This window comes from Myotis daubentonii, chromosome 11, assembly GCF_963259705.1.
Source record: "Myotis daubentonii chromosome 11, mMyoDau2.1, whole genome shotgun sequence".
Taxonomy (NCBI): Eukaryota; Metazoa; Chordata; class Mammalia; order Chiroptera; family Vespertilionidae; genus Myotis; species Myotis daubentonii.
This window is the reverse complement of record NC_081850.1, coordinates 81,918,935-81,930,804: the sequence shown is the minus strand read 5'-3', so window position 1 is coordinate 81,930,804 and position 11,870 is coordinate 81,918,935. Positions and strand designations below refer to the sequence as shown.

The following is an 11,870-nucleotide window of genomic DNA, read 5'->3' as shown; positions in this document are numbered from 1 at the left end:
TGCTGAGAGGGGGGGGAGACAGGCCCAGCGGTGGAGGGAGGCTGCTCCCTAAGGCTGGGGAGACAGGCCTGCCCCACCCCACCCCAAGGACTTTCCTGGAATCTCAAGGAGACCGTGTGGGTCAGGCAGGGACACCTGGGAATGATCATAGCCGATTCCACTCCCTCCCTGCCCCGGGGTTTTCTGAGGGCTGGGCTGGGCGGGGCCCAAGGCACTCCGGCTACAGGGTTGGGCTGAGGCTCCGCTGGGGGAAGTAGAGGACCAGGGTGTGGCTCCCAGCCCATGGGGAGGGGGACCCCCAGGTGCCTGGAGTTATGCGGCCCAACCCCATCACAGAGGTGGGGACAGAGGCGCACAAAGACCCTCCCCGACTAGAGGCAATGCCCACAGGGCATGAAGAAGACAGTGCAGAACAGTAAATAGGATTTCATTTCCCTCCCCCTGCGGCCACCGCCTACTCAGGCAGCGGTGGGCAGAGAGGCTCCTCCAGGGCCTGGGCAGGGTCCATGGGAATGGTGACCAGGCCCTGGTCCTCTGGGGAGAGCTCCAGGTTGGCGTCCATGTGGTGGGACTCCACGTGCACCGTTTGCAGGTCCAGGTGGTCCTCCTGCACCAAACTGGGCCCCAGGGACTGGTCAGTGCCCCCCAGCAGGGAGCAGGGAACAGGGAGCAGCGCACCCTCACCCAGGGGTACCCCCAGCACACTCACCTGCTGTCCATGGTTCCTGTGCATGTCTCACTGGGGGCACAAAGGCAGGTGTGAATCCTAGAACAGGCTGCGCTCCAGGAGCCCAGGTGCCCCCCCACCGCCCCCCGCGTCTCCCCCAGCCCAGTCTGGGAACGCCAGGCCCAGCCCCTGTGACATCCTGTCCTGGGGGCAGGAGGCCCCTCTCCTGGCGGGCCCAGGGCCCAGGGCCCAGGGCCCAGGGCAGGCAGGGGGGCCCTCCCCCCGGCCGTGGGGCTCACACACCCCTTGGCTCGGATGACGCCGACCACCACGATGACCAGGGCAAAGAAGCAGCTGGCACTGATGCCCACCAGCACCACCAGCAGGGCAATGAGGGCCTCCCGGCTGAGGCCCAGGCTGCAGTCGCAGTGGTTTCCAGCTGCAGAGACAGGGGCCAGGGGGCCGGGGCCCAGGGGCCATCGTCAGCCCCCCGTGAGGACCCCCCAGCCACCCCCAACCCTGGTGGCCATCGACTGGGACATGGGCCCGCTGGGACAAGGAGGGGCCCTGGCGAGGGTGGCGCTGGGGCAGGAGCAGCACCTGCAGCCGGGATCAAAAGGGACCAGCATATCAGGCCCAGGGGGCTGCCAAGCAGGCAGAAGTCAGGCTGCGGCCAGGGGGCCATGTCCGGCCTCCAGCCTGACCACACACACCTCTGGACGGAACTCAGCGGCAGGCGCTGACCTCACAGTAGGGCCCTGAGGCAGGGAGGGTGGGGGCAGGGCCTCAGCCTGAGCCTCGCTCGCCCTTGGGGGTGGGGGTGGGGCAGGCAGGGTGGATGGGCCTGGGAGTCACCCTCAGGGTCCCCGTCAGGTTAGAGGGGCAGTGGGGAGGGACCAGAGCCCTGCATGGGAAAGGGGGAGGGGCGGGCCCTGCACTTGGGCCGGGGGTGCAGTGCCCCCCGGACCGGGCAGCTCACACAGCGGCTCCCAGGCGCTTCTCTGAGGAGGACGGCAGCCACTCGGGTGGGGCCTGGTGACCGGTCACCGCCCTCCTGCCAGGGCCGGACAAGCAGGGGCTGAGGATGGCCAGGGAGTGGCCCTGTGCCCACTGCCCTCGCATTGGCTGTTTGGGGGAGGGACCGGCCCATACCCCAGTGATGCCCAGGTTTGGAGGGCCCACAGTGGGTCCCCAATCACCCAGAGGAGGTGGGAGGCACTGCCCACAGGCCACCCTCCTCCAGAGGTGGGCGGCTCAGAAATGGCTGCAGGCAGTGTCCTGGGCTCCGGCTTAAACATGTCATTGAAGCCAGAGCTGCCACTTGGGGCTGCCTGCCCGCCCCTCAGAGGGTCTGGTCCCTGCACAGCCCCCTGCAGCCCAGGCGAGCACTGCCCAGGGGACCCGCCTGCAGGCTGGCACGGTCGGGGTTAACCTTGGCCTCCTCCCCACCCGCCTACACTGGCCCCTCCGCCAACACCCAGGCAGCAGGAGGAAGTGCCCGCCCACAGCAGACCCACAGGCTGGGGGAGGCATGGCTGGGTTCCAGCTGGCCCCGGGTCATTGGGACCTCCCTGACCCGACACGGGCGCTCCCCCTCTTGCCCTTGGGGACCTCCTGGCAGCTCCTGACACCTCCACACCTGCCGAGTGATGCTGTGACCTGAGACACCGGGTGATACCGCTCTCATTCACAGACGCAGGGCAGGTGTGCAGGTGGCCTGTGCCCGGGCTGGCACTGCCACCCGCCAGGCCGGTCCGGCAGGTCTGCATCCTGGTTGGGATGACAAAGGCGCACCCAGTCCAGTGCCAAGCAGATGCTGTCGGGAGACTCAGGGCCGCTGGGCCTCGGAGCGGGAAGCCCTCTGCTGACCACGGCTCCGCACAGGCAGGGGCCCAGGAAGCGTCCAAGGCTGGAGCTCTGAGCCCAACCCCACCCTGCCCCCTAGAGCCCGTGGCAGGCAGAGTTCTCAGAGAGGAGGGGTCCCGAGTCGGAAATGCCACCTGGCCCGGCCTTGTGCAGAGGTGGCCCGTGGGACCCACGGGGCTGTCTGGGCAGCGACGGCTCCAGGCCTGGACAGTGGGCACCCTTGTTCTGAAGGGACCTGGTCACCTGTGGGGCAGTGCAGGCTCGAGCGGGTCCTGCCTGTTTTGGCACCGGAGGCTGTGCCCAGGGCAGCCGAGGCCGGACCTGGCCCGTCCGCACCTCCCCCTCCTGGGACCGCAGGTTCCTCTGGGCGCTGCGCGGGGAGGCGGCGCTGGGCTCCTGCTTGGCACTGTGCGCCGGGCCCAGGTGCGCCCTGGCCACGCGTCGGGGGTGGAGGTAAGGGGCCTTCCTGCGGCCGCTGGCCTTGAGTGTGGGACGGGACCAACGGCCACCCCTCGCCTGGAGGCAGCCCCTCCCGCTGGGGATGCAGGAAGGTCCCGGCTCAGCAGGGGTGTGTGGCCACCTGCCTGCCTGACGGTCCTAGACCCACAAGTCCCCGCAGCGGCCCGGGACTCTTTGTGCAGCACTCGGGGGCTGGACCCTCAGGCCGGGCTGAGGGAGGCACTGCAGGCTCCTTCCCGAGGCCAGAGGAGTGAGGCTGGAGATGGAGGCTGGCGGGTGGGGTGGCTCGAGGGCTCCCAAGCCAGGCCTGCTCCCTCCGCCTGGTTGAGGGCCTCAGGCATGGCCACGGGCAAGAACTGCTGCGGGCAGAGCCCACTCGCAGGTGTGCAGCCTGGCCTCCCCTGGGGCTCCCTCCCTCACCTGCTCCGAGGGGGGCCGCCAAGGGGAGGGAGATGCGTCCGAAGGTCACGAGGGGCCCACAGAGCCAGCGGCACAGGGAGGGACGAGAACCAGCTGCTTTACTCTGTTCTCTGGGGACCAGGCAGGGGTGGGGCCAGAGGACAGGCCATGGGGGGGGTGTTGGGGGAAGCAGCAGGGGCATGGGGGCTGGGCAGGGGCCACTGTCCATCCTGAGGCCGTGGCAGGGGCCGGGGCGTCAGCTGCAGCTCTTGGGCAGGCGGTAGACGCCGGCAGCGAAGACGAGCTGCTGGTCGCGCACCTTCTTCTGCAGGAAGGCCTGCAGCTCCTGCAGGTCGATCTCAGCCAGCGCGGGGCCGGTGACCACGAACATGCGCAGCATGCTGTAGATGCGCTCCAGCGACAGGCTCTCCAGGTTGGTCAGCATGGCCTGGATGTACGTCCAGAAGAGCTGGGGGACAGCGCGCGTCAGCCGGCCGCCTCGGCCCCGCCCTCCGCCGCCCGCCGCCCAGCCCGCGCCCGCGCACCAGCAGCTCCTCCTCCTTCTGGTCGGCCTGCGAGGCCATGCCCGAGTCGCTCTCGTCGTCGCTGTCGATGAGCACCATGTTGTCGCGGTCCTGCGGCCGCTCCTCCTCCACCACCGAGAAGGTGCCGGCGGGCTCCTCGCGCAGCACGCCCTGCTGCAGCCACACCGCCATCCGCCTGCGCAGCAGCGCCACCGGCATCTTCACCGCCTTGCTCAGCGCTTCCAGGGTCCAGCTGGCTGGGGGCGGGCGGCCAGGCACGGTGGGCGGGCGGGGCCAGACCCCCACCTCTGCCTCGTCAGCCCCAGGCCCCGTGGGGAAGGCGCCGCCCAAATCCTGCCCACCCTCCCGACAGCGTCAGGCCGGCCGAGGTGCGGCCGCTCACCTTGGTCCTGGAAGTACAGCAAGACCACGGCCTGCACGGGGGTCACGGCCACGGAGAGCGTGCGGTCGGCCAGCTCCACGTCCATGGTCACCAGCCCCAGCGTGTGCTTCCAGCTGAGGGTGCGCATGGCCTGCGGAGGGCGGGCGAGACCTGGCCCAGCGCACAGAGGCCTGACGGGCGCCCGCCCCCAGGCAGCCTGGCAGGCGGGGCTCTGGGCCCCCCCATCTAACTGAGCACCAGCCACAGACGCTGTCGGAGGCCGAGCTGGGTCTCGGGTGGCTGCACCCCAGGATCCAACTTGGACACAGGCCGCTGCCCGTGTGACTGGTTAAGACGAGCTCATCTTGGGGAGCCTCACATGACATGACCGGTGTCCTCGTGAGAGGAAGGACACACAAGGCACAGACACGGGAAAGCCACATGAAGACAGTGACGTGGCCACAAGCCAAGAGGCGCCGGCACGATCCCTCCCACAGCCGAGGGCACAGGGCCCGACCCTCGGGGTCACCCGGCTTCCAGACCACCCCCTGCTGTGGCAGCCACAGGGACAGGTCAGGGTCCCGGGAGGGGGCGCTGCTCTAACAAATGCTGACACAGGGCGTGGCCACGGAGGGGGTGGGGAGCGACGGAGTTGCACACTGCACGGACTGCCGGAGGGACAGGTGCCAGACACACGGACAGTGCAGGCCGCCGTGAGCCTGCGGGAACGAGGGACATGCCGTGGAGCAGGGAGGGGAGGGGCGGGCCCTGCTGGTGGCGCTGGGTGGAAGCAGACCTGCAGGTGCTGAGCTCGGAGGCTGAGCTGAGACTCCCAGGCCGAGGGCGGAAGAGGGAACCCGGCACTGGGCCCCGCGGGCAGGGCACGCCTGTGAGCCCGAGTGGGGCCCAAAGCTGGCTGTGCGGTGGAAGCAACCAGCCAGCCAGCCAGACGTGCGGGCGCCGGCTCTGCCGTGGACGCCGGGGGGAGGCCACAGGTTCTGAGAATTTGCTCCCCGGGGAAAGGCTGCCTGGACTGAAGGGGAGACAGCGGACGAGTGCTCGGCAGGCAGAGCCAGAGGCAGGGGCCCCCCGTGAGCCGAGGACGGCACCCCACCATTAGCCTCGAGCCTCAGAGCCCGGCGTCAGACGTGCTCCTGTCGGAACGAGGGCGTGTGCCCCCCTCCCCACGGGCGCGGGCAGGCAGCCCGTCCGCTCAGGGCTCCTGGCGGAAGAGGAAGTGCCCAGGCCTCAGCCTCACCTGACTCGGGTGGGAGCTGATGCTGAGAGCGGGTCTCTGAGCTGCTGTTTAGTGAGGTTCTGAACTGAGTGGGAGCTGGAGGAGTAAGACTTTGGGGGCTGCTGCATGTGAGAAAGGCACGCGTTTAGGGGCCCAAATTGGGGTCCTAAGAGAGGGGACGCCCTGACCCTGGGCCTCAGGAGGCGACCGCACTTGGAAGTGGGGTCACTACAGACGCAATCAGGGCATCGCTCTAGCAGTGACTGGTGCCCTCAGAGGGAGATCTGGGCACGGGGCGGGAGGAGCCACGGGGGGCCGCACGGCGGAGGGCGGCGCCTGCACCAGGCGCCAGAAGCCAGGAGAGGCAGGAGGGCCCTTGTGGACTCGGGGCGATGCCCTGTGACCCCTGGCTGGGACCCTGAGCCAGAACGAAGGCAACAATCCTGCTGTTCTGAGTCCCCGTCTGGGGTGGCGGCCGAGCGCTGCTCCAAGTCCCTCCACCACCCCCACAGCGAGCGGGAGGCCGGGCAGCCCCATCGCACACAGGACCTGAGCCCAGGCGGCAGCAGCACACGGGCTCCAAGGCCGAGAACTGGAAATCCTGCCCTACAGCCCCGCCGGTGGGAGCCCCCTGGGGGTCGGAGGCCCCGGGCGGCAGACCTGGGCCGGGGGCAGGTCTCCCCGGCGGGCAGCCCCGCGGCGGGCAGTACCTTCAGCTTCTCGTACTTCCTGCAGTAGACCTCCAGGGCCTCCCGGATGTCCTCTGGCACCTCCAGCTTCTCGTCCTTGAAGGGGGGCCAGAACTCGCTGGACAGGATGACGGCATAGACCCCGAATGGCGGCTGCTCCTCCAGGGGCCGCTTCTCGTCCTCCTCGCGGATGTTGGCGTTGATGCGGCGGGAGTCGGCCATGTCCTGGGGGGAACGGTGGGGGGGGGGGGCCGCGTCTCACCAAAGGCCGGGGGTGGGGGCGGTGGGGGGAGGCAGGGGAGGGGGCGCCCACCTTCAGCATGACCTCGCAGAAGTGCATGGGGGCCTCACCAGAGGCTGGGGGGGTGGGGGTGGGGGCGGGGCGGGCAGGGGGGGCGGGGAGGGGCGCCCACCTTCAGCATGACCTCGCAGAAGTGCATGGGGGCCTCGCCGAACCGCAGCTTCAGCAGCTCCACGTTGCGGATCTCCCTAGGAGGACGGGGCTCAGGACGGCGCCGGCGCCCCCACCGCGGGCCACTCCCGGCCTCCCGGGCAGCCCCTGCCTGGCCTGAGGGACGCGGGTCAGCAGCCCACGCACGGGCCGCCCGGGTCCTGCGCCCGCAGCCTGGCGCTCACCGCTCGGGGCTGAAGCTGAGCTGGTGCAGCAGGCGGTCGGCCAGCAGCGAGCGGTACTCGTTGATGAACAGGTCCTTGCTGCCGTAGATGCTGACCAGCAGGCTGATGATGTCCGAGGAGCGCCGCCTGGAGCTGGACTTCCCTGCAGACGGGGGGTCACTGCCGGCACCTCAGGGCGACAGGCCCCCGCGGAGCCAGGGAGGCAGGACGGGCGCCGGGCTGGGAGGCCACTGACCTCTGACCCCTCAAGCCTCAGGGCCATGTGGCAACAACTTGGAAACCAGAGCAGCCAGACCCTCCCGCACGCAGGCTCCCCCCCCCCGCCCCCCAAGCTGGTGGGGCTGGGCTGCGGACCTGGGTCAGCGTCCACGGGGTCGGGGACCCAGTCTTCAGGCTCCCCGGAGTCGTCCTCGCTGTCCTGGCCAGTCTCCAGGCTCGCCGGGTCCGTCTTGGACAGCTCGACGGCCAAGTCCCCGGTCCCGTCCGAGTCCCCCGTCAGCCCGGCCACGATCTGCCGCACCGTGTCCTCCCGCGTCCTGCCAGGGGCGCAGGGGCCTCAGGGGCCTCCCCCTCCCCCTCCCCCTCCCCCTGACCCCTCGGTGCTTGCTCCCTCCCCACAGCCAGTCCCGCCCGCAGGTCAGAGACAAGCGTTAGGCTTTGGCCCAAAAAAACAAAACAGGATGAAGTAAAACAAACGACTGTGGGAGCGGCAGGAGTGAGACGACCAGGTGACCAGGGCCAGCCCTTCCAGGCCGCAGGCTGCAGGTGCGAGTCAGGGCAGCAGCAGGCACCCGCAGCCCCAGCCCCGCCCTGCTCAGGCCCCTCCCGAGTCTGTCCCCCACTGCGGACTGGCTCCGCCCATCAGCCTGGGGCCTGGTCAGAGGAGGAACCTCTCTGTGCTGGAACCGGGGTGGGGCGGGGCCTGGTGTCCCTGAGCAGCAGGGCCCCCGGGAGCTGGGGGAGCCCCAGCACTCACCTCAGGTAGCGGCGGACGGGCTCGCAGGCCACCTCCAGGATGACCATGGAGGGGTCCAGCACGCGCAGCGCCTTGATGGCCGAGATGTAGAGGGTGATGATGTCACACGTGTTGACGCCTACAGCCCAGACAGGAGGCTGAGGGTGACGGCAGCACCCAGGGTGGCCACCGGCCAGCCAGGGGATCTGCAGGGGCCAGGTGACTGCACGCCCGAGATCTGAGCCACGCCCCCCTCAGCAAGCAGTCTGTTCCGGGGACTTGGGCACCACCCCACCACCAGGCCAACACCCCCAAGAGCCCCCCAATACTGCTCCTTACCCACCTCCCCCCAGGGCCTGTAGGTGGCTGGGAGAGTGGACTCTTCGCCTCCGGTTCTGGGCCCGGAGGTCAATGGGGGGTCGGCCCATACCTGGGTGGAGAAGCCGCGTCTCCAGGGCAGCCTTGAGGGACACGAGCAGCTGCTGCCGCTGGTCAGTCCTCTCCAGGCAGTACTTGAGGTCCTCCACGGCCGGCCGGGAGTCGGGGAAGTCTGCAGGGAGAGGCCGGCCCTCGCACCCACACAGACGCACACGCAGGCGGCGGGGCCTGGAGGGTGAGCGGCCACGCCCACGCCTGAGACGAGGAACACCCACCGGAGCTACGCTACCCTTCACGTGCCCACAGGTCTGACGGCAGCTGCCCGGCAGGGCAGACCGCCGGGGCACTGGAGAGCTGGGCCCGAGCAGGGCTGTGAGGCCACGGGGGAGGGCTGGCCACCAGAGGCACAGTCCCCCACCAAAGCCCAACACTGGGCTGGGGAGTCCACCCTGGAGCGGGGAGCCGCGGGGGCGGGGGGGCGGCAGGGCGACAGCTCTGCTCCGGACAATGCAGCCCAGGTGCCCTCACCACCCTCAGGGCCGGCGGGCGGCCGACCTCGGATGATGCTGAAGAGCTCCTCGATGCGCAGGCCGGCGTACGTGCGGTAGAAGAACCTCTGCGCGTGGCAGCGCCAGCGGCGCAGCGTGGGGCCGGCCTCGGGGGACGCGGGCCGGGCGGGGCCGTCCTGCAGGAACACCTTGCCCAGCCAGCCGACCACCCTCTCGATCCACTGTTGGGAGAGCACATGTGGGCGGGGGGCCCGGAGCAGAGGCGGACAAGCCTCCCTGTCGGCAGCCCCCGTAAGGCCGCCTGCTCTGGGGGCCGGAAGCACATCAAGATCAGCAGGGGGACGGCCCCAAGGGGGCGTCGTAGGCCCACCATCAACGCACCCCCTGCCCCTTCCACACGCAACAGCAGCCGGACCAGGGGCAGAGGACGGGCTGACCCCCACCCGAGAGGGACCACACGCAGCCAGCTCCCACGTGCAGCCGCTCAAGGTGTAGTGAGCGTTTCTGATCTCTACCAGAGATCCCGCCACACCCACCAGGACCCCCCCCCCCGCACCCCACAGACGCCCCACCCCGCGAAGACCCCCCGACACTGCACTGGGCAGCACGGCTTCCCGAGCCAGGCCCCCAGGCCACGGCCACTCAGACCACTCAGCTGCTTCGCACCCGCCCCGATCGCAGCTAATCGGCACCGGCAGGAGTGACACTGCGACATGGTGGGGAGGACGACTAGAACGTGGGAGCAGCTGGGTGACCTCATGGTTGGTCCCAGCTCCTCCACGAAACCCAGAGCAGAGTCCAAGACCATATCCCAACAGTGTGGGCGCCCCGAGGCCCCTCACTGGGACACACCAGACCCGGGCGCTGCCTCCAGCCACGCGACTCACACCGACCCGCTGAGCATGCTGGCACCAAGCAGCCCGTGAGGACTGCCTCCACCTGGCACCAGGACAGCTCAACCCGTTCAGCCCAAGCGAGGCCGGCTCATCAGGTCCCCACATTCTGGCAGCGTGTCCAGTTTGCCAGAAACCCATTCGCCTGTCCAGGGGACATGCCCCAGGGGGCCATTACCTTGTGGAACTCCCGCAGGAAGGAGCGCTCATACTCGCCCCGGCAGCGGTCCTCCATCCGCTCCCGGGTCACCTGGTGCAGCGTGATGGTCACGGCCTCGGCACTGACCCGCTCCAGCAGACTGAGCCTGTGCCTGGAGGAGAGCCGTGCCTGTGGGGCGTGCAGAGCACACGCACGCACACGCCCCACCCCCAGCGCACACCTCCCCACGACCCTCCTGGCAGGGACGCCGCCACTGTGCCCGGGGACGCTGGGAGGACAGAGCACCGGCACCCCACCCTCCCCAGCTGGCCTCGCTGCCTGGGCTGGGACACTGGCCGTCCCGTGCCAACAGCATGTGTGGCTCTCGGGGTCAAACCTCATCTCCCAGAAATGGCCCCCACGGCCATGTACATACAGCTGCCACTGATGGGGGCCTTCAGCCCAAAGCCTGTCTGTGATGGCCAAGGGACCCACGAAGAGATGAGAAGGACTGATCTGTGTGACGTCACCTGGGACGAACCCCTCAGGGCCCCCCACCTGGCAGCACAGGGCACTCCCCGGCTCCAGCTACAAGACTCTGCCTGTCGGCCACCCTGCTGCCACCTCATTCAACGGGACGGAATCGTCCCGAGCGGCCAGAGAGGCTGGAGGGCCACACACCAGGACCCGGCTCCAACAGCAAGGCCTTTCCTCTTCAAAGGACTGGAGAGGCACCTGCGTGGCCAAGTGCCGCCTCACCTCCAACTTGTGCTACAGAGAAAAGCAGCAAGTCACCCTCTCGCAGCCACCGGGCAGGACGCACGTCTCCCTCCCCCGGAGCCACACAAGGCAGAGGCCGACTCCGCAGGCACCTGGAGTCCTGCAGACTCAACCAAGCAAAGCGTGGAGCCGGGCTAGTGGGAATGACCGAGAGATACGCCTGCGTCCAGGACAGGAAGTGTGACATTCACAGCACAAGGATCCTGGCCAGCCTCCCTCAGCCACGGCCATGGCCATGAGGACAGATGGCAGACTTCGGCCAGCTCGCCCGCTCTGTGCAGAGGCCAGCGGGACCCAGGGGAGCAAGCAGGGGTGGGGAACAACGGGGCACGAGTACTCACAGGACCTGGCTGAGCTGGTGGAACTGCTCCAGGGCCTGGCGGCACCAGCACTGCTGCTTCTCGCTGCCGCACCCCGCGCACAGGGGGCTCTGCAGGAGCCGGTAGTACCGGCGGCGGGCATACCTGCTGTCCAAGTCCCCCTCCAGCTCAGGGTCCGTGCCCCCCTCTCCTTTCCGCTTACTCTGCATGTAGACCCTCAAGAAGCGCCCGTAGAGGCGCTGCACCATCTCCTGGAAGGTCCTGGGGGTGGAGAAGAACAGGACGCCCCGCAGCGTGGTGTGGACCTTGTCCCGCAGCCCCTGGGCGCCGGTGCCCATCAGCAGGCCCAGGCGGGTCCACTTCTCCAGCAGCTCCAGGCTGCGCAGGTAGGGGTCCAGGCGGCTCTCCAGCAGCGCGAAGGCGTCCAGCAGCAGCAGCAGGCACTGCGGCTCGTCGGCGCAGCTCTCGCGCTGGGAGACGGCGTTCCAAAACTCCGGGGAGATGTTGGCCTGCAGGTCGCTCTGCAGCACCTCGAGGAACCACTCCTCCAGGACCGAGTGCAGGCCGTGCGCCCTCAGCACCTCCACCGCCGCCCGCAGCTCCTCCTCCTTCGGCGGGACTGTGCCGCTGGTCCGGGAGGACGCCTGGGAGGCAGCGGGCGGGACAGCGGTGAGCACGGCGTACGGGTGGGGAGGCCGGGGGCGGGTGGGGAGGCCGGGGCAGGGGCAGGGGGGGCAGGGACAGGCGGGGGAGAGGCTGCGGAAGGCCCGCTGCGCCGCGGAGGGAGCCAGGACCGCGGCGGGCGGCGGACGCAGCCCCAGGCAGCGCGCAGGGGCCCGGCAACCCGCGCGGCCTCACCAGCCCCAGCGCGGCGGGCGGCACCAGCCCGGTGCTCACGGTGTTCCAGGCCCCGCGCAGCTCCTGGGCCGGCCCGGGGGGCCCCTCCGCCGCCGCCGCCATCTGTGCCCACTGCCTCCCAGAGCTGCCCAGCGCCGCGCGCGGTGATGACGCACATGAGGCGCGCGGTGATGACGTAC

General features: G+C 69.7%; 2 protein-coding genes across 2 annotated transcripts; both read right to left on the bottom strand.

Annotated features, from left to right (window-relative positions):
• Window positions 1-410: 410 nt before the first annotated feature.
• On the bottom strand, window positions 411-1,528 carry TMEM210 (transmembrane protein 210). The gene is made up of 4 exons (XM_059658621.1): window positions 1,268-1,528; window positions 971-1,106; window positions 710-739; window positions 411-617 (listed from the first exon to the last, which is right to left on the bottom strand). Exons 1-4 carry the CDS (start codon window positions 1,350-1,352, stop codon window positions 455-457), a joined length of 414 nt encoding a protein of 137 aa, XP_059514604.1. The 5' UTR covers window positions 1,353-1,528; the 3' UTR covers window positions 411-454.
• Window positions 1,529-3,495: 1,967 nt separating this feature from the next.
• On the bottom strand, window positions 3,496-11,848 carry ANAPC2 (anaphase promoting complex subunit 2). Its single transcript, XM_059658602.1, has 13 exons — window positions 11,731-11,848; window positions 10,855-11,477; window positions 9,773-9,905; window positions 8,748-8,922; window positions 8,245-8,364; window positions 7,836-7,953; window positions 7,214-7,395; window positions 6,860-7,001; window positions 6,637-6,712; window positions 6,245-6,448; window positions 4,319-4,448; window positions 3,937-4,172; window positions 3,496-3,860 (listed from the first exon to the last, which is right to left on the bottom strand). The coding sequence occupies exons 1-13, from the start codon at window positions 11,791-11,793 to the stop codon at window positions 3,648-3,650; spliced, it is 2,415 nt and encodes an 804-aa protein (XP_059514585.1). The 5' UTR covers window positions 11,794-11,848; the 3' UTR covers window positions 3,496-3,647.
• Window positions 11,849-11,870: the final 22 nt, after the last annotated feature.